Here is a 21,614-nt window from a genome sequence, read left to right as displayed (position 1 = left end):
TTGTTATTATCCTCATGCTACAGATGAAAAAACTGAGGCAGAAGTGACATGACTTGCTCAGGGTCACACGCCTAAGAAGTCTGAAGCTGGAGAGCTTTCTGATTTGGGGCTCTATCCGCTCCGCCCCCCATTCAGCTATACTTAGCACTGATAACTGCAAAGAGGTCCCGTCCCACCCGCCTGCAGGAGCTAAGAGTAGGGAGATGGGAAAGGTAGCGGCGGGGGCGAATCCTGGGGGACAGGAAGAGGTAGAGCTTGGGGGCCTCGGCAGCCCCGGCTTCCCTCAGGAGTCCCCTTTCTCTTTTCCCCTGCCTCCCCCCCCCCAGACACCTCGGTTGGCAAACGAGGGAGAAGGGGGAAGGCATCCCAGAGGGACCCGAAGGGAGGAGGGGGCGTTAATTTAAGGAGGGGACGAGAGAATGTCAAGAAGGCACAGCGAAAACTGCGCAGCGGCCAGCGGGGAACCGAAGGGCGAGGGGGACAAGGGGCGGCCTGAACCCCTTACCTCTTCCGCATCGGCCCCTCCCTCTCAGGACTCAGCAGCAGTCACTCAACCTCAGCCCGCCGAGCCTTCCTCGTCATACAACGCAGCCCAAAGGTGAGGGGAAGAGGGAGACAAGAACCATCTAGGGAGGGGGTCCGGCCGCACGGCATGCTGGAAGTTGTCGTTTTCCTCTCTCCCCCTCCTTTTTCCGGCTCGCCCTCGACTTTGGTCCTAAGGACTACAATACCCAGAAACATAATTGGGCAGGGCGAGTGGGCTCGGGACGCTTCCCTATTTTGCAACGCCTTCTTCCGCCGGACGTGGAGGGGCAGTTAAACAAAAACTACAGTTCCCAGAGAACCTCGCGAGGAAAGCTTACAGTTTTCACCCCTCATTGCGTGGGTGAGGAAACCAGGAGAAGAGTTATAGGTGTCCGGCATGGAGTATATAGATAGGTTATCCAGTGTTTTTCCCACACATAGAATTGCATATGTGCACTAGTCGTGAGCGAGAGGGGCAGTTTAGCAAATGGGGAATAGGCCGGAACCCTTAGAATTGGGGGCGTCGTACCCTGGGGAAAGTTGGAGCGGAAGTACATGGTGGAAGTAGGCCGAAAGAGAAGTAGGAGGAAGAGGAGGAGGAGGAGGAGGAGGATCCGGAAGCTTGCGGAGGGGGAGCGGAGAAGGTTGGGCTGGGGTGGGGGGGGGGAAGGTGGAGGGAAAAGCGAGCCGGGAGGCGCTGCGCCCGCTTCTAGTAATTTCCAGGCGCTGCCGGGCGGCTGGGGCCGGGGCCGGGAGGGAGCCTGCGGCAGTAGAATCCGAGACCAGATGGCCAAGTGGGGCGAGGGTGACCCACGCTGGATCGTGGAGGAGCGGGCAGACGCCACTAACGTCAATAACTGGCACTGGTAAGGGCAGGGGGGAAGAAGTGGCCGGAGCCGGGGCCTGGGCTCGGGCGGCCCTGGAGCGGAGCTCTGCACGGGGGCTCCGCTGCATGCGGAGCCGGGGACGGTGGGCACGGCGGGGGGAGGAGGAGGGCGGAGAGGCGTCCCTCGGGCAAAGCTGGAACCTCCGGAGAAAGCGCCCTCCTCGGCCCCGGGAAAGCCGGGGGCCGGGCCCACGCCGGCCCCGAGCGCTTGCAGAGGAGGAGAGCTGCGGGGACGCACGTTGTCCTCCCCCCACGTGCTGGCAGGGCGCAGATCCGAGCGTCCTGGAGAAGGAAACACCCGGTGGCCGCGGAGCCTCTTGCTGGGCAGCGGGGGGCCTCCCCTCTCCGAGAGCCTCCTTTCTTGTCGCTCAGAAAGCCCTTTGCGGGGGGAAGCGGGCCATTGCCGCGGGCTCGGGGCGAGAGAGCCGTCCGAGTTCTCGTCTAGGTAACCCGCGGCCTCGGTGATTCGGCTTCCTAGTTATTGCTGGAGTTTCTTCTCCCTCCTGGGCCGGCTCAAATGTCATCTCCTTAAGGCAGCCTTAGCTAGATGTTCCTCTTCTCCCCTCCCTTTGTCACTCACGCACACACCCTGAAAAGCGATAAATGCTCGCTCCTTCCTCCGAATTCTTTGTGCCCTTCCCCAAGTACTTCCACCACGTCGTGCTTTGTTTTAGTTATTGGTGGGTATGTCTTTTTGTGAGAACTCAAAGGTTTGTCGAGTTGCATAAATGACCGAGCGTTCTTCTCTTTCTTCTAATACTGCTACTTCTACTTGTTGAATGCATGAGTTTTTAGTTTTATTTTTAAACTGGTGTTTTGATATTCCCATGTTTTCCAGATGACCAAATGGATTTTTTTTTAATTGCTCTTTGACATGTAGGTGAAAAGAATTCTTGCTGCCTTGAAGCTCTCTATACAAGGAATATTAGCCTTATATTCTCTGATCTTTATTATTTTGAAAGTGAGCAAACAAGTTGCTTTTTAAAAAACATACCCTGCTTCTTTTAGTGGTATTATTAAACTCCAAAAGAGACATCCCCTGGGTTCATATTGATTTCCAGAACCATCAGCTAATATCTTTATTGTATTGTGTTTTTATTTATTTTGTTAATTTTTCCCTAATTACATTTCAAGGTGATTCAGGGTGCATTCGGGAGTTTTCTGGGCCTCTCTTTTTACAAGGTTTGATGCAGTGGCTACCACTTGTTAGCTCAGTTTGAGTACAGAAATCACTCTGGTTCAGGTCTTGAATTGACCTGTTACTTTATTACTATACTATTACTACTATACCCACAAATTGTACTTCTAATTCTAGTAGATGTCTTACAAATTCTTAACTTTGATCATGAGGGGAATTGTTTGAATGTTTCAGAGTACATGGTTAATAAGTAGCATTATAATAATACCTGGAAACATTGTAGATGAGGGAGAAGAGTGTGGTATTGGAATGAGCACTTCACTTGGAGTCAGGAAAAGTCCTGGGTTCGTTGGAATCCCATCTCTGGGTATTTAATAATTGAATGATTTGATAAATTATCTGAATCTTAGTTTGCTCATTTGTCTTTTCATACAATAGGTATGAAATTCTAAATTTTAATAAACAATTCTAAACAGTTGCTGTAGAGAGAATTCCATGGTTATGTTTCTCCTTTTTAGGACTGAAAGGGATGCTTCAAACTGGTCCACTGATAAGCTGAAATCCCTGTTTTTGGCAATCCAAGTGCAAGGTGAAGAAGGCAGTTGTGAGGTGACAGAAGTGAGCAAGCTCGATGGAGAGGCATCAATAAACAATCGAAAAGGCAAACTCATCTTCTTCTATGAATGGACCATCAAACTGAATTGGACAGGTGGGTGCATACCAGCCTTCTGGAAGGATAAGGGTGTCTACATTTTATTTTGAATGTTAATGACTCCAGCACCTGGCACAGAACTTTGTTCATAACTATTACTTGGTAAATATTTGTTAAATAGCTGTTTGAAAGCTATTTGCTACAATCTGAAACCATCTTTATGAGAAATATGTGCTGCCTTGAAGCTTTGTGGAAGGGATATTAGTTGTTTTGGCCCTATATTCTAAAATCTCTAACTTTGTCAGTGAGTGAATAAGTTGCATTTAAAAAAAAACATCCTCCAGATTCCTCAAATAGGTAAGTACATTTGTTTCTAAAATAACATAGAACATTTCATTTGTGCTACTTCTAACTTCCTGGACATTAGGGAAAATCTTAGTTCTAGTCAAGGTCTTCAATTAATATTTCTCCACAGTATCCACTTAACAATTTTTCATGAAGGATATTTGTGATCATAATCTGCTTACCACTCAACCCTCTTTTGTGTTATCTTAGGGAATGAACTCTAGAGAGAGGCAATATGGCATAGTGAATAAAGAACTGTTCCTGATGTCAGGAAGGCTCGGTTTAAATCTTGCTTTTGACATACTGGCTGTATAAATAAATTGAGTAACTTGGACAACTCTAAGCCAGTTGAGCTAGAACAAATGTGAGTTTGTTTTTTAAGAAGAGTTTCTTTACTGGTTTCCTAATGAAATCAAGAGTCTAATAATAAAATTAAGAAATCTAATGTCTCAAGCAAAAGTGGAAAAATAAGAGTGTATCTGTTCAACGTGTAGGCTAGACAAAATAATCCATAAAATCACAGATCTTGAGCTCATTGATAATGATTAGAGTTAATGGGGGACCATGAGTGGCAGGAGCTTCTGCTTACTAAGAAAAGAAGCAAAAGGATCTGACAAGCAAAATCTTGTTGGCAGGTACTTCTAAGTCAGGAGTGAAATACAAGGGACACGTGGAGATCCCCAACTTGTCAGATGAAAACGACGTCGATGAAGTGGAGGTTTGCATTTTCTGATCCTTCATCTCTTAAGACTTCTTTCCTTCCTACCTCTCTGCCTTTTTCCCTCACCTTTTCTTTTTCTTCCCTTCCTTCTTTTAAAAGAAATGACAATTAAAATTGGTACAGGATTGAGCCAGGCATTCAGTTTCATTCTACCACGACTATTTCCAAGAACTTTAACTCAATTGAGATCTTACAAAGTAACTTTGGCTTAATCATAAATGGGCCTTCTATGTCAGGAAGGGTATCGAATCCCGGTATACATGTTTTCTTTAAAAACCTGGTCTGTAATCATGTAACTGCTTAACTTCTACATCTAGCACCAAGGGTAAGAAGATTGTTGCTTAAGCCTCTCAGATTATTTACTGTCTGGTTCTCCATTCAGGTTAGTGTGAGCCTTGCCAAAGATGAGCCTGACACAACCCTATTGGCCTTAATGAAGCAAGAAGGTGTGACAAAGATCCGAGATGCAGTGGAAACCTATATCAGGACTCTTAAAACGGGTATGCTTTGGGACAGGTGACTCTCTCTTGTCCTGTTTGAGGATTAATAAGAACTAAGAGCCCCTTTGCCCATTGGAAATCAAAGGTGGGAAGAGCTATCTCAGAGCTGTTAATTTTTTTAGGGCTGGGGAGATAGGAGATCCAGAGGCATAGCATTCTCTTACTATTTTTGAATAAATGAGGTGCTCTTTAAGTGTTCTTATGAGGACTAGGTATTAGATCATCATTTAACTTAGTCACGAAATTGGTTACTTTCTGGACACTTTCCATATCAGTCTACTTGTACTGTTGTTACAATAGAGAACCAAGCTGCAGAATACACTTAATGTGTTTTGTGTTTGGGGATTGAACTCACTTAAAACAAGTACAGTTAAAAAAAAAAAAAACAAATAAAAAAACCAAGTACGGTTTGACACACTCTATTATATAAGCCATAGATCTCAGTAAAGATTAAAATTGAAATTATCTATCTTTCCCTTTTCACCCTCATACAGAGGCACATTGTGCTTAATGTCATTGTTTGCTTCTATGTGTGGCCTATGAAGTTTTTTTAAAATAAAATATGTTGGCTGAAGAGTGTTACCAGGGGTTTCAAATACTTGTATTTGAAACGCGTGTCTATTAAGACAATTTTTCTGAGCATTTTCTCCTCATAGGCTTAGTTTCTTCTGTTATACTATCAGTACCACAAGCTCCATATTTGCTAGGAAGTAACTCTATGACTGGGATTCTGTCTCTGTAGAATTCACACAGGGCATGATCTTACCTACTCTGAATGGCGAGACAGTAGATCCAGCCCCCCAGCCACCAGTGAAAGCTGAGGAGTCCAAAGTAAGTGGCACTTTCTCTATATGGTAACACTTGAGAGCAAGCCAGGGAAATGAGGGATGTCAAGAACTACACAGCTACTTGACTCCCTCTGAAGAGAATCCTTGCCTTTTAAAATGAATAAAAAGAAACATATAGGTATGTTGTCTTTTTTCCTTTCCATTGAAAATCTAAAGTGTTTACAAATTAGAAGCAGCCTAAAATTTGGACAGCCTAAAGTAGCTGTATTTTATTGGTTTCTAGGATATCCGAAACTTACCAAGAATGAACCAATTTCAAAAAAATGTCAGCATCAGTCATGTTTCCACAAAATTACTCATTACGGCTTCCACTTTATATCTCTTCCACACAGTCCTTAATTTGTATTGTGGCTACTAGATATCTCTGTGAAGTCTTATCTTCAGGTTATCTAATAGTTTAACTCAGGGGTCCTCAAACTACGGCCCGTGGGCCATTTGTGGCAGCTGAGGACGTTTATCCCCCTCACCTAGGGCTATGAAGTTTCTTTATTTAAAGGCCCACAAAACAAAGTTTTTGTTTTTACTATAGTCTGGCCCTCCAACAATCTGAGGGACAGTGAACTGGCCCCCTGTTTAAAAAGTTTGAGGACCCCTGGTCTAACTTGTCCCCTCCCATCAAGAAATTCACATGTCGCATCTTTTTGTGCAAATTTTTTATACGTTATCATGTACTTAGTATTTTCTTACAGGGAATATGAGAGAAAATGTGAAGAATATTACTCTAAGCATTATAGGTAGAAAAGACTTTTTTTTAACATAACACCTTGCTTGAGAGTAACAATTAATACAAATTACTTCCTAAAAAGGTGCCTGATAATTCAAACCTTCCTCTATCTGGTTTTTCTCTTGATTCTGATTTTTTTTTAAGCAAGTGTAACAGATTCTTTGTCATATAGATTCATCAGTTTTGGGTATATAGGAGGTCTGTTAGATCTTTTCAGACTTGACTTTGGCATGAATTAACTTCTTCATGTTCCTTTAAAGTAGGAATACTATTATTTCTCCCTTCCTACTCTACAAGTTATGAGGAAAGTACTTTGTAAAGCTTAGTAGGTTATTAGGTAAATGTGAGTTGCTGATTACATCATCATTAGATAGCAGATTGACAATCAGCATCATTTCATAGGTAAAGCCTAGTCCTTTGGCAAGTCAGTCTAAAACCGTTGGTGTCAAGATCCCTACGTGCAAGATTGTTCTGAAGGACACTTTCCTAACATCGCCAGAGGAGCTCTTTAGGGTATTTGTCACCCAGGAGGTAAGTGTGTGGATTGAGTGAAGTCTGTTATGCCCAGAGTAAAATTTATATTTGCTTTCCCGAGTGGCTTGACATTTGTATAGAAAGCAGTTTTTCCTATTTTTAGAATCTAAAGAGCTACTGTTATAACCTGTTATTCTATTAGCCTGGTTATATTGCCTAAACTGTAGCCCTTAAGGCAACAGGTTCTTGACCTGGGTGGGAAAAAATTACATTTTTATTTTCATTAAACTCATTGAAACTTAGCATTTTCTTCAATTATTCATTTAAAAATACCTTCTGAGGAGTTCATAAACTTCACCAGACTGACAAAGGTATCTATGACACCAGAACAATTAAGGACCCCCCTGCCCTAGGGGATACAACATATGTTGGCACCTCAAAGAGTACTGGTGAATTTGCCTTTACAATTCTCCCTTTTTATTACCTTCTGTTCCCATACTTGCTAATGGGTAAGAAATTCCTTCCCCAAAGTATTGTTGAATAATTCTTCCTCTTCAAATGATGTCAGGGACTCAGAAAGAAATCCTAAAAACAATGTAAATCTGGTCCTTAATCTACCCAATGAATTATCTCCTGCAATATTAAATTGAATTAGATAAATTAGAACCAGTCATTTAAAAAAGAACATAAGTGGGGATTAATGAATGAGTCTGCTTCATGATAGAAAATGCTATTCACATCCAGAGAACTATAGAGTCTGAATGCAGATCAAAGTGTGCTATTTTTCACTTTTTTTTTCTTTCTTGTGGTTTTTCCCCTTTTGTTCTGGTTCTTTTTTCACAACATGACTAATGTGGAAATAGAATTAATAAAATGATGCATAGATAACCTATATCAGATTTCTTGCTTTCTTGGGGAGGGGGGAACTCTAAATATTATAAAAATGAATGTTGAAAAAAAAAATCTACCTGCAACTGGGGGGGAGGGGGGAAATTATTAAGTGGAAGAGGGGAAAGATGAGTCTGTGTGCAGCCTTGAATATGCCTCCTAGATCTTATTCACAGGATGATGTGGAAGCTGCCAAAGGACAGTGAAGACTTAAGTGTAATTGTGGGCCTGGGGCTGCACTCATTTGTAAATAAAGCATCAAATATCACCAGTGGAATGAATGGCTGGGTGCTAGAAAAGCACAGGCCCCACTTCTGACCTCTTCTCTTGTCTGTGCAGTTGGTTCAGGCCTTCACCCATGCGTCTGCGGTCTTAGAAGCAGACAAGGGAGGGAAGTTCCAGTTGCTGGATGGCAATGTCACCGGGGAGTTCTTAGACCTGGTGAGTGCTGCCCGCGCCCAGACCCCTTCAGGTCACTGCCCCATTGGAATCACACTTTTCCTAAGGACCCTAGAGTTGGGACCTTAACCTCTTGTTACACTTAAACCCAGATTGTTTCAGGTTGTATCACTATCAAGATACACGTATAGGAAATGTGCAGCCAGAGGCTGTTGACAGGGTTAAAGCTGTCCCTGATCTGTCCCGACAGGGCCTAGCACACAGACTGCCTTGGCGCCACTCTGGGCCTCAGAATTTCTTGGGTAATCCAGCTGTCTTCAGCCTGTGCTAGGCAGAGTATTGGGGGAGGGGCAGAGAGAGGTGATTCAGAAGGTGGGGCCTGACCATTCACTGTTTTTACCCTCCAGGTCCCTGAAAACAAGATTGTGATGAAGTGGAGGTTTAAGACTTGGCCTGATGGTAATTGTCTCTTCTCTTATTGTGTGTATCCCTCAACATAGCAATGAGATGGGGGTCGTCTAAGTCCTAAAGTGGTTTGTGGGAATCCTTGAGATAGGACCATTGCGCTCAGTGCTGAGCTTGAGACAAATTTTATGTTCAGTCATTTCCCACATGGAATCTACAGCTAATTGCCACTAGAAAAATCTAAACCTCTAAGCTGGAAAGTACACCTGGCTCCATTAAGGGAGAGGGACTTGAGGGTTCCAGTCTCCTTTGTGAGATTTGAGAGGTAAATGTGAAGTCCTAACAACTGATTTGACTCCTCCCCAGGACATTTTGCTACCATCACCTTGACCTTCATTGACAAAGATGGAGAGACGGAGCTTCTCATGGAGGGCAAAGGCATCCCATCACCAGAGGAGGAACGGACAAGACAGGGTTGGCAGCGGTACTATTTTGAGAGCATCAAACAGACCTTTGGCTATGGCGCACGCTTATTCTAATGTTAATGTCTACAGGGCCATGGCCCACCCAGCAGCTCAGTCCAGCTCTCTACTGTCCTGCAGCTGTGACTGGCAGGATTGCACCATCCCAACCACTACTGTGGGGCCTAGGCCCCCTCCCCATTCATATACCATGGGTTCGTGCATGTTTTCTGCTGGGCGGGATCAGACAGTGAATTCTCTTTTATGTGTACATACGCTAAATAAACATAACTTAAAAAAATATGGAAGCAATGTCTAAATCTGAGTTTAGAGCTGTGGAATAGGCAGCAGGTTCTCTTTGGATTTGGAATTAAAGTTAAAGAAAAATGGGAGGAGTTATACCTACTGTCTGTATACGTATATGTTCCATCAGTGAAATAGTTTGGAGAAGCTTGTGCTTCCCACAAGCCCAATAAAATCCATTTGTCTCCTTAATATAGGGCTCTAGGGCACAGTAACTGAACATAAGAAGAATCACATGATACTATAAAGGCTCAGATTCCAATAAATGATGTACTTAAATTCATATGCTAAAGTTAATGGCAAAACTGGGTCTAACCCATCCCTGGTTCATAGTTCACTGGCCTTCCCTCTATATACCATTCTGTCTTGATCTTAATTCTAGGGGTGATCAAATCCTGAGTTCTTTCCCTCTCTGGTCCCAAAACATTTGATTGACAATCCAAGGTAAGGTCCATTTTCAGTTAAGTTACAAGTAAAACATTTCTCCCCTCTCCCTCTCCACTTACTCCATGGAATGGAAGAGTGGGGAATACATAAAGGATTTGAGTTTGTCATTTGGATTATTCTCACCTCACTAGTTGATTAAGCATTCCTGGAAATTAATCTCTTTGAAAGCAGCAATTGCATTTTTGGTCTTTGTATCCAATTTAGCACTTAATATTTGTGGTCTGAGGAGTGAAGTGGGATTTTTCTCATTTTTAAAATTTTCTGGTTCTTGTCAGATATAGTACGTGGCACATCATATTTAAAAATAGCCAGGTTCTCAAAGTTTTTCTGCCTGTATAGAAGCCGTGTTGCTGCTGGTCAAGGCTTCAAAGTCAGAGTCTCAGCTTTTAAAAAAACCCCAAACAACTTTCTTAGACTTGAAATCCTCAGAAAGGACTATGACACAGTGGTAACCAAACTGAACTAGGACTCGTGGAATCAGGTTTAAAGCTTGGAAGAAATCTTAAAGACCGTATAGTCCAAATGCACTGAATATGTGTCCAGATGGCACACGCCACTTGTCCAAGATCACAAGGATTGTGGTAGAACTGGAATCTGAATACAGGTCCTCTAGTGCCAGTGAGTGGACTACCATGGAGTTCTGTAACCCTGGACAAATCAACTTGTCTAGCCTTCAGTGGCAAAGAACAGCAGTCCTTCCATTACATATATTACTGGATTATTATAGATAGAATCAAAAGAGGAAATGGATGTTAAAAAGCTCTGTGACCAAAAAAATGTGCTTTAGAGACATCTAGATGCAGTATAGAGTACCGGGCCTGAAATCCTAAATTCTCATCTTGAGTTCAAATCTGACCTCAGACATTTACTATGTGACCTGTGGCAAGTTACTTCACCCTGTTTGCTTCAATTTACTCTTCTGTAAAGTGAGCTAGAGAAGAAAATGGCAAACCACTCCAGTGTCTGGAAAAAAAACCCAAATCCAAATGGGGTTATCAAAAGTCAGACACAACTAAATTGATCAAAGAATGAGAGTCATAAAATGATACAGAAAAGGTAACTATGATTGGAAACTAAGAACTGCTTTGAATGTGGATACTGGACCATTAAGTGAAACTATCTCCAGGAATCTGAAGTATCATCATTAGTATCTACTGACAGCTTCTTGAAGAAAAGTTAAAAATAATAGAATTGCACATATTTAACCTATATTGGATTATTTGCAGGCTAAGGGAGGGGAGTAGAGAAGGAGGAAAGAAAAATTTGGAACACAAAGTTTTGCAAGTTGAAAACTAAAAAGCTATTATTTAAAAAAAAAAAAAAAAAAAGTTAAAAATAAGTTCTTTAAAGAAGAGTTCTGGGTACTTAGTCCTGAATTCTAGCCATACCATCTTCTAGCTAGATGCCATTAGTGAGCAAAAAGCTACTTATGTACCAGAAAAGCTCAAATGATTTGGAAGGCTAACTATGCACCTAAAAGATATAAAGTAGAAATTTATATATATATATATATATATATATATACTATTAATATCCAATCCCAACACCAAAAAAGACCAGTTCTTTTTCTATCTCCTCAAAAAGTAAAAACAATATCCTATACCAGAACTAATTCTGAAATGAATCTGGTCAACTTGCAAATCCTAAAGAGATACTTCAATATGAAAATGTAATTGAAATAGAAGAATCAAGGAAGGTAGCTATATCCTTTTGGGGGGCTGAGGGAGTGAAAGAGAAGGATCTGGAAAAAAGAAACTTTTTAAAAATTTTTTTGTAATTTGGGTAAAGAATCCAATGAATTTTTTAAAAATCAGTTTCTAGAAGAAAGTATTCATCCCTGTCTAACACTGAATGAATCTATCAGTATATACTGAGCCAGGCTTTCTAAAAGACCAAATTTTCTTAAAAGATCAAAGGAAGAAAGTACTGTAACAAGCTTTGGGGAGAATTACCTGGGTGACCAATCAGACAGAGATTGTTGAATATGTGATTTTCAACAACCATAAGTTTTTAGAACTGCAAGAGACTTAATAGCCAACTAGTCGAATTATTCTCCCATATTTACAGATTTACATTTTACAAAGACTGGAAGTCAGGTTAAGTGATTTGCTGAGGGTGACAGCCTCAATAATCTTAGGCATTTGTTTTGATAGCAGGCAAGGATATCTATTTGGCCAAAGGTGAGATTAATAACGAGTAAGGAAACTCCTTTTTGCTAAAGATATGGTGAAGTAGTGGTGGTGGAGTAAGGAGATGGATCCGATTATCTGGGTATTAGCTTTAAACCAGGGTCTCTTGACAATGCCCACCCACTGTTTTCCTAAGTTTTATGATACCCCATTCCTATTTCACTTCAAGCATAAGTGCTGTTCCTATCTGGAGCCACTTATGTGTCATCTGTTGCCTTGGAAAATCACTTTAAAGTCCTATCCATTCCCAACCCCATCATGGTTTTCAACACTAGGGTTCACTTTTTTTTTTTTGGCCAGCGACTGGATATGCTAGCAATTTAATATGTGTCCCATTTCACAGATTAAATTTAGATTGGTTTATGGACAAATCACTTATTCTTTCAGTGCCTGCAGTAAAGTCTAAGATTTATTAATTACTTATTTTTTCACACTGAAAATTCTTTGAACTGATGAAATCACATGTCAACAAAAAAAAATCAACTCAGCATAATGGAAATAAACAGTCTTTCACTTTATAGAACAATGTTGAAAATCGGTTATAATAGGAGGTACTAATTAAAATCTAAAATGTTTTTGTGGCTAATGTTGCCAGGTTTGTGAGACAAAAAACAAACAAATGCGGGAGTCACCTTTCAGCGATCTTGTGCAATGTGCACAAATATAGACTAGGGTGAGAAGGTATCTGGCCAAACAAAACTCCAGGGGACGACCCTTGATGATTGAAGAATATACCTTCCTTTATTATCACTTCCCAATTTATCCTCCTGTTCCCTTCTCCAACCACCAACCCTAAAACAATTCTGAAATCTCATTGATATGCCCTCCAGTGACATATATCACAACTAATCCATGTCTGCTTACCTCTGCAATCCTTAACAATGTCTACCCCACATGCTGGGTCGCTCAAATTCTCTCGCCATCTTGGTACCAAGGGCCATGATGACTCCCTCTCATCACACAAATAGCACATCTATTTCTATTACATATGTCTCTGATATCATCACCTTCAAATGGACTTGTTGTAGTACATTGGCAGCCTGTTTAAGAGCCCGGGGCAGGTCTCTACCTGGTCCTTGGGATGATGCTCAATTCCAGTTCTTCAGAGACTGTAATGTACTCCTGGCTGTACAATCTCCACAAGCACCAAGAGTTAGGAGATAATGTACAGAGGAAAGACTGCTAGGACCGGAGTCTGGAACCCAGAGTTCCAACCTGGCTCTGCTACTATTCAGTCACCCAATGACAAGGCAGACCATGTTTCCTTTCTGGGCTTTTGTTTTCTCAATATATGATGAGGGATGATCTTCAAAGCCTCTTCCTACAATGCTGTGATTTATCCCATAAAAGAGAGCAGGGAAGATCTTGCAGCCTGTAACTGGTCTTATCCTGGGGCCCAGGTAGTACAGTGGAGAGAAAGAACCCAGGTCCTGGAGTCAGTAAAACTTGTGTTCAAAGTTGGCTTCAGACACCTGTTGGCTGTAAGACTCTGGGCAAATCACTTAGTCTCTGTTTGCCTGTTTCCTCATTTATAAAGGGGGCATAAAAATAGCACCAGGGTTGTTTTGAAGATTAAATGAGATCATTGTAAAGTGCTTAGTACAGTGCATGGCACATAGTAAGTGCTATATAAATGGTAGTTATTACAACTGGGCCCTTCTACAACAAGAGGATCTATGAAGTGGGAGCAGCTACCCCCTACATAAATAGGAGAACATCCTTTGGCCTCCAGAGCAGTCCTCTATAAATCTGCCTTGGATATAGGGGCCAGGCTCAAAATTTAGTAGCCAGATGAATTGTCTGCTTTCAAGTGAAAAAAAGGAAGACAGCCACAGGATAGTGGTTCCCATTATCAGTCCGAGATGACAGCAAGTTCTCATAGGATCTTCTGGAAGAGTTCAGAGAGGCAATGCAAACATAGCTGGACTGGCACTTTGTAGGTCATATTACAGGGCCAGTGGAAGCCCTGACAGCCAACATTCCTTCCTCTCACCCCAGCCTAAGCTGAAGCAGGTGTAGGAGCAGCTGAGAAGACCGAGGGTATTCCAGGCAAGTGTCATTGCTGTCCTGGGTAAGCACTCTCTAATGCAACAATGTTAATCAATTTGCACATTTGCAAGATTCAAATGCATGAGTATAGAACAAAAGAAATACTTTTTTGAGCCAGATTTTGATGAAATTACTAAATGCTTGATGATCTGGTGTCCCCCCCGCCTGCCTGTTAAAGTACAAAAAGGGTTTCAGGAGCCGACTAGCCAGTGGCCTTTGGCTTGTCCCACCCTGGTCACAGCTCTCTGGAAGATGAATCCCAAGCCTAATAGGTGATCCTTAATGAGGAGAGCTTCTTTTTAGTGCCCTCCTGAGAGCCTTAACTAGACAGGCCCTAAGATGTTCAAATTCATTTCAACCACCCTTGTATTCCTCCCACTGCTCTCTGCTTTATCAGGAAGTGGTTTCAAATAAAGTGCTTTATTGCTGAAGATCCACAAAGATCCCATTGCAGCTCATTGATCTCCTTTGCCCTCTTTCCAACCTTCCAAAGAACTTGGTGACAAATGACAGCTGGAACTAAAGCGAGTTAACCCCTAATAAGATATTGTAATCCAGGATGGAAAAAAAGGGCACCAAAAGCTGGAGTAAGATAACTGGACATGAAAGTCTCCTGGGTGTGGGAGGGGGATAGGTATGCGTAGAGATTCTTATACCATTCCACATCAGCTATAGCCCCCATCCCAGATTTTGTAGCTGTAAGATCTACCCTTCTTCGGTCCTGCCCTGTTCTGACATCAAATCACATCCTCACTCAGCCTTCACATTTCCATTGGGGGAGTGGGATATATCAGTAGGATGGGCAGCAAGGGTTGGGATCCGCATGAACTTTCTCTTCTTCTTTCCTGTTTGGTTTCCATTCTCCTAAGCCCTAACCTAATCAACATAATTCTTATCAAATTTCTTCCTCTCAGCACGTCAAGGACATCTGCTTCAATCCTTAATGTCTTTGTAGGACTGCTCTGATGCAGGAACTATTGATACAAGTGGGCAGTTGATGAATATATTCTAAGCACTGACGGATGATGTCTGGCATCTTGCATCACTCCGCCTGCTCAGATGCCCACCCAACATTACCCCCAAACACCAGTTGTAAGTGTTTGGTCTATGGGAAGGCAATGGCACTGCTACCCAGCCAGACTCTTGGGGAGAGGTGGAAGAGTGAATGAGGTATGTGCCCCTAACACAGAGCCGGCCACACCCAAAGTAACTGTCCCAGAGATGCTTGGCCATGGCAATATTATTCACCAGGCCTATTTGCTCAGACACCTCAAAAAGGAGAGAGAGAAGACACAGGGCAGACAGGGATGGAGTCCTCCAGTTACCAGTCCTCCTGGCCCTCCCTGATTCCCCAGCTCCTCAGGGTCACTGGAGATGAAGGTGCTTTTCTCTAGCTCACCTGAGCCTGTCCTAAGATCCATTCAGCAAATCTTAAGTTCCCAACCTTTCTCTCTCCAAGATACTGGAGGTTAGCCGGATGGCTGTACCAAAGCTTGTATCCGAACCAGGATGATAGGGCACAGAAACCGGGGACTGAGAGGACAACAGTCTCCTTGTAGTGGGGCGAGAGAGAGAGACTGGGGATGGGAGAGTTGAATTCACAGGGCTATTAAGGGCTTTCTGAATGACATGCTTTTCTTCTCTCCACCCTGAATCCAAAGATATGCTCATCTAAGACCAACCTTTCATTTACTCTGTCTTACACACACACACACACACACACTCCAGCTTTCATATTACAAACAAGAAAGGGGACTTCTCACTCCACTAAACTGGGAGAAAATGTGCAAGGGTCAGAGACGCCCAGAAAAACCCTCCCCCATTGAGCAGCTTGGTACAGATACCCCAATTATGAGGTGTTCTTACCCTGCCCTTTTCCAGATATTCCTAGGGAGCAGCCATCAGGACCCCACTCATTGCTCTGGCCCAGCCACCAGAGACAAAGCCAAGCCTCCATTCCATCCTCCACATTTGGGCCTCCCTGATTCTTTGGTTAATACTCTTTGGCCTCCTGCAGCTGAGCCAGGTATTCCTCCTCGGGTGGGTTGTCAGCACAGGCTCGCCCGTTGTTTGGGGGCCGCGCTGCATGGTAGCGACTCCAGTCCCCTTTGCACAGGATCCAAGGCAGTGTGTCCACCTTGAAGTGCAGCTCTGGGGAGAAGTCTGTGCTGATGAGGTCCGGGGCGCCAGCCCCCTTACCCCGAGTCAGCAGCCGGCTGCCCTCATCATAGCAGCAGTGCTGGGCAGCCAGCGTGGTACTGTCCAAAGAGAGGAGGGAGCGCAGGCAGAAGCGGGCAGTTGGCTGATAGACGTCCAGGCGCTCCTTGGGGCCGCTCGCATCCCTCCAGCGGAAGCTTCTGCCTTGTTGCTCATCTGGAAGGCTCACAGCACTGTACACGGCCTCCAGAGGGTAAGCACAGGGGCAGCTGGGCAGGTCGGTCAGCATCTTGCTCATGTATTTAGCCAGGAAGTCACTCTTGCAGTTCAGCCACTTTTCACAGCTATCTACATCTGGTCAAGGGAAGGAAGGGAATCCAGACTGACTACTTTGTACAGTCAATGTTCCATAAATGTTGGTCAAGAAAAAGAATAAGTAAGAAACAACCATTCCCTTCTTTTCCTGCTCAAAGCATCCAATAATATTGTGAACTTGACAATGAGAGCTTACCTTTGCAAAACTTTCTAAGCCTTAAAAGCCTTTTTGCCTACCTGATGTCTGGGTGACTCTGGGAGTTGAATCGGTTTAAGAGATCAAATGGGCAAACTCTAGTGGGAAACACTCCTTTCTCCTCACCCTGCTCCTCAAACTCCTCAGGAGGAAGAGACCATACAAAGCTACTGTAGCTACAGCTGGGGAAAGACTATCCTTCCTCTTCAGGATCATCATAGCAACGTAGCCCCTTTAGGGAAGGTTACAGCAGAGATAACATAAACCTCCAGAGGTTATTTAGTCCAGTTTATTTTACCTGGAGCATTACTGACATCACTCTAATCAAGCAGTCTAGGCATGGCTACCTCCAACATCAGGGAACATATTAACTTCCATTCATTTTTCAGTAGCTCTAATTATTTGGAAGGGAGACTAGATTTGATGCCTGAGCAGGGAATTTCATATAGATAGATAGATAGATAGACAGACAGATAGACAGACACACATACACACTATACATACACCTTAGGAAGTATCCCCCCCCAAAAAAAAGAATTCTGGAAGAGAAGAAGGTGCCAAATCCCACACAGCCAGTCATTAAAAGAGCTAAGATTCAATCTCACTTTGGCCACTTTTTACTTTTGTGATAGAGGTAAAATCTCTGGGCTTAGTTTCCTAATCTGACAAATGGGACCTGGCCCTGTTGACCTCCCCATTGAATTGGGTTGAGGATAACATAAATCAGAGGATCATCGAGCTGGGGCTAGATCAGAACCATCTGATACAACCTGCTTATTTTACAGATGAGGAAACTGAGGCTCAGGGGAAATAAGTGACTCCCACAGGTAGCAATCATCAGAGGCAAGTTTTGAACCCAAATTCTCTACTCTCAGAAAACTCCTTGAAAAGTTGTTGTTCAGAGGTTTGGCAATTGTCAATGCTGTAAAGTTACCCATACACATAACCTGTAAATAAAAGGTTATTAAAATTTTTTTTAAAAGTTGTTGTTCATCCTTCATTCTCAAAGAGAACCAATGACATCAGGAGCGTGATGTCCTAACTTAGAAGTAAATTGTCAAGTGAAAGTACAAAGTGAAAGTGGCTTTGGATGAGGCAGAGCTGTGCAAAGTCAACATCCTCACTTTCCCCTCCAGAGTCATTGCAATCAAGTGACAAGACAAAGATCAAGATGACTGTGATGGATATTCTGTTCCTGTTAAATTATGGTCTTTTTCAGGTCTCAGTTTATTTAAGGCAATGCCCAGTCAGTAGTTAAACCAGGAAAGAATTAAGGCTTAAGATGGCCAAGGTAGCCTTCATAAAAGAATCAATCTGGGAGGGGAACTTTTCACCTTGGAAAGAAAAAAATGTGGCAATGTATTAACTATCTCATTGTCCTTGTAATTCAGGGTGCTTTCCTTTTTCTTTTTTTTTTTTTTTTAACTAAGTCAATACAAGTAAAGGTCCTATATCTGAAATTTGCTGATAATATCTATTAGCAGATAGTACCATCCCCCCACCTCTCAAGTGTTCCCTAAAATAATATCTGGCAGCTCAAGGCAAGAATGACTTTGCCCCCGGATACAAAGGAGGAGATTGAGTGTCTCAGGGGATCAGTTTGTAGTCCCCTCAGCCCTTTTCACTTGATCATACTGGATTCTGTTAGGATTCCCTACTGGGTTAGCTGGGTAACCTAAAGACATTTAGTTCTTTCTTCAAGGGAAGAAAAAAACCTTACTAGAATGAGAAATGTCTGGCTCAGAAAGCCACATATTCTATTAGTTAGGGCTGCTGTAGATGGGATGGACTGCCTGAAAAACAACTGTGTGGTTCCTGATACAGAAGATCACAAGAGAAGGCTGTCAGATGGCACGTGATTCATGTTTCTGATAAAGGGTTGGACCAAATGACATTTCAGTTCAAAGAATCAGATTTAGAGCTGGAAGGGACCTCAAAGACTAGTTAGTTTATATCTCTGTTTTAAGGAGGAAACTGAAGCACAGAGAGTTTAAATAATTTGTTCATAAAGAGAGATAATAAGTCTAAGGTAGAATTTGAATCCCTATTTGCCTTCCCCCAGTCCAAGGCTTTACCCACTATTCCATGCTGCCTCTGAAGAGGCAAGAGCCAATATTACTGTTTAGTAATATCTGATTTTTTGTGACCCTGTATAGGGTTTTTTTTGGAAAAGATATTAGAATGATTTGTCATTGCTTTCTCACCTAAATTAAGGCAAATGGAGGTTAAGTGACTTGCCTGGAGTCAAACAGCTAATGAGTAGTAGAGGCTGGATTTGAACTTGGGTTTTCCTCACTCCAGGTCTCACTCCAGTGCTCTATCTACTGAACTATCTAGTTGCCTTCAAGAGGCAATGTAGTGTAAAGAACATTGTCTCTAATAATCTGATATCTGTGTGATCTTAAGTCATATAACTTCTCTGTGCCTCAGTTTCCTCATCTGTAAAGCAATGATAATGAGCCCATAGGGTTGCTACAAGTAAAGTGTTTAAACTTTAAAATGCTATATAAATGTGAATTACTTCTTTTTCCAGATTGGGAAGAAATACAACTCCAAGGGTCTTTGTGGCCAGCCCAAGCCTTATCAGAGGGCTGCTATATTATTATTTGAGGGAGGAGAGAGATTTCTTATCCATGTGAAGTTTCACAATTAAATGATTCTATCCCTATCCTCCATTCCGTGCCCCATCCCCACCACCATCCCAATTCCCCAAGCTCTAGGCTAAACTCTATACTGACCTGAGCCCAGCATTTGAGTGTCATTGTGCACTTCAGGCAACCAATCTTCACTGGGAAAGTCCATCTTGCTTTCTGTTCCTTTAAAAAGAACGAAAATCAGTACAAAGCAGTAAACCTCTCCACCCCAAGTCCACCATACTTTCAAGTCCTTAACCTTATTCCTCAACATTGAAGACAGTGGGTTAGAGAGGCAAACTTTGGGACTGGAGGTAGGGAATGAATAATACTGAAACTATACCTGGAAGGTAACAAAGACCTAGTGGTGGATAATCTGAGTAGTTTAGGTAGGATTTTTTGCTATTTCCACAGATCACTGGGAAGGTCCAATGGGACTCAGGCTAAGCCTAGGAATCCTTAACCTAATATGGAATTGTTTTCCTTCTCCAATACATCCTCTCATGCCCCCAAACCTTATACATTACTTACTGCCATTTAAACACAGAACAGCTATATGGTACAAGTCACTTAACCCCAATTGCCTCACAAACTAATAATAATAAACACAGAACACTCAATTCCTAGGCTCATCCATACCAACTTCAGCCTTTATAGGGCCCACACTCTCACCAGGGCATCGAGGCAATTCACACATTCGAGACTCTGTGGCTGTGCAAGCATAGCCACAGGAGCGGGTCCTTTTCTGGGTACCGCTGCTGCAGGTGACACTGCAAGAGGACCAGGGGCTCCATTCTTCTTCCACCTCATAATCTGGGAGTGGACAAAGGAGAATATGATAGTCACAGTTGAGATGGGGGCAAGAGTAAGCAAGCAGTTGCTTAGGACATGAGGGCAAGAATGGAGAAAGAGAGACACTTTGGATAATTTTTAAAAAATAAATACACATATTCTCAATTCCAGAAAATTGTATTCTTCATGGCATGTAAGTATCTTATTTTGTGATAAGCTGTATGTACTACAGTAGAGATTTGAAACTCTGAGTAAAATAATATTTTTTCATTATAACTAAGCTGCCTACAAACGCAATTGGCTGGGGTCCACAGATGTTTTGTCCCAGGCTCTCTTGTGAGACCCCTACCTCATTCATATCTCGACTGAAGCTAGAGTCATCAGTTCTGTCTGCCACATATAATAGTGGATGCCTAATAAATAAATTGGTTGACTGATAGTTCTAAATTCACCTGTTCAATTAATTAGGTGAATTTGAAGATAAGAAAATTTTCCTGCTTACCTGCCCAGAGATAAGATCTCATTAGTCACATATGGACTCCATTAACTGTAAACTTCTTAAAAGTAGTAATTGTTTTTTTTTTTTTCTTTATTATCTCTAGCCCTTAGCATTGTGCCTGGAAGATGAAGCATTTAATAAATGCTTGTTTACTGATTGATTCTGGTCCTACCTTTGCCAGTGACTTCATAGCCTTGAACAAATCACTCCCTTTAGATAGGAAGCTCACCATCAGAAGGTCAGCCAACAATTGAAGTTTTTTTTTTTTAAGGCCTTTGCAACTCTTAAAGAGAGAGACCACCTCTAAGGCCAGTTGCTCCTACTCCCCTCATGGTGTAGAGCAGTGGGATCAAACTGAATACAAACAGGGTCCTCAGTTAAGGATCTTTGAAGACACATATTGATTCAGTTTTAAAATGTAATATTATCTAAGTTTTATTGTATTTTTATTTATTTTGTTAGCTATTTCCCAATTACATTTTAATTTGGTTTGGGGTCCCACTCAGAAGCACTGTGGCCCACGTGCAGCCCTTGGATCCAGTGTTTGATACTGATGGTGTTGGGGATAGAGAGTCAGTCTCACAGCCAGGAAAACCTGGGATCCATCCAGCCCCACCTCTGTCTGACACATATGGCTGTGTGACCCTGGTCAAGTCATTTAATATTTCAATACTCTAGATAACTCTCTAAGATTGTAAGATGCAGAGAAGGTTCCAGGAAGTTATTTCATCCAGAAGTCCTTGATAACTCTGTTCCCTCTCTCTGTTCCCTATCTCTTATTCTTGATACTACCTGCTATGGCACAGAGGTCCTTTGATTTGGCTTGGTAGAAAGATTTTTCTTTCAGATTTATCTAATTCAATTCCCTCATTTTACAAAAAAGGAAATTTCCAAGTCAGGTTAAGTGACTTGCCTAAGATCACACAGATCACAGATTCATGTGAAATCAATAATCATTTCATCAAATGAATTATTATTATTTTATGCCCCACCCCATAAAGAGCTTTCTCTCCAGCTCTGCCATTTTCCTATGACACTATGCTTCCCCTCCTGTAATGTGGCACACAG

At 42.4% G+C, this 21,614-nt stretch overlaps 3 protein-coding genes across 6 annotated transcripts in view; 1 reads left to right on the top strand and 2 right to left on the bottom strand.

The window, feature by feature from the left end:
* VIPAS39 (VPS33B interacting protein, apical-basolateral polarity regulator, spe-39 homolog) overlaps positions 1-737 on the bottom strand; it is a 30,541-nt gene extending 29,804 nt beyond the window's left edge. For 2 of the 3 annotated variants that reach the window (XM_031952440.1, XM_031952442.1), the window contains exon 1: positions 506-595. The gene's annotated coding sequence lies outside the window, so the exon portion shown is untranslated. Of the gene's footprint in view, positions 1-505 lie in introns of all 3 variants that reach the window. The other variant, XM_003756206.4, reaches the window with a different exon arrangement.
* On the top strand, positions 405-9,269 carry AHSA1 (activator of HSP90 ATPase activity 1). 2 transcript variants are annotated; one of them, XM_031952443.1, is made up of 9 exons: positions 405-598; positions 3,068-3,258; positions 4,182-4,264; positions 4,650-4,767; positions 5,510-5,598; positions 6,742-6,870; positions 8,041-8,142; positions 8,508-8,559; positions 8,872-9,269. In XM_031952443.1, the coding sequence occupies exons 1-9, from the start codon at positions 420-422 to the stop codon at positions 9,042-9,044; spliced, it is 1,116 nt and encodes a 371-aa protein (XP_031808303.1). In that variant the 5' UTR covers positions 405-419; the 3' UTR covers positions 9,045-9,269. The 2 variants fall into 2 exon arrangements, with proteins under 2 accessions (XP_031808303.1, XP_003756255.2); XM_003756207.4 differs by lacking the exon at positions 405-598 and adding an exon at positions 782-1,391.
* A 5,096-nt stretch (positions 9,270-14,365) lies between these two features.
* The window catches only part of ISM2 (isthmin 2), a 32,757-nt gene continuing 25,508 nt past the window's right edge, over positions 14,366-21,614 (bottom strand). The window contains exons 4-6 of the mRNA XM_012547900.2: positions 19,928-20,068; positions 19,361-19,438; positions 14,366-16,465 (exon numbers count right to left, since the gene is read on the bottom strand). Of these exons, the coding sequence (XP_012403354.1) occupies positions 15,948-16,465; positions 19,361-19,438; positions 19,928-20,068 (737 nt within the window). The 3' untranslated portion in view covers positions 14,366-15,947. The remainder of the gene's footprint in view (positions 16,466-19,360; positions 19,439-19,927; positions 20,069-21,614) is intronic.

Source organism: Sarcophilus harrisii, chromosome 2, assembly GCF_902635505.1.
Source record: "Sarcophilus harrisii chromosome 2, mSarHar1.11, whole genome shotgun sequence".
In the NCBI taxonomy this organism is placed as follows: domain Eukaryota; kingdom Metazoa; phylum Chordata; class Mammalia; order Dasyuromorphia; family Dasyuridae; genus Sarcophilus; species Sarcophilus harrisii.
The sequence above is the reverse complement of the archived record's forward strand: the minus strand, read 5'-3'. Positions and strand labels throughout refer to the sequence as shown.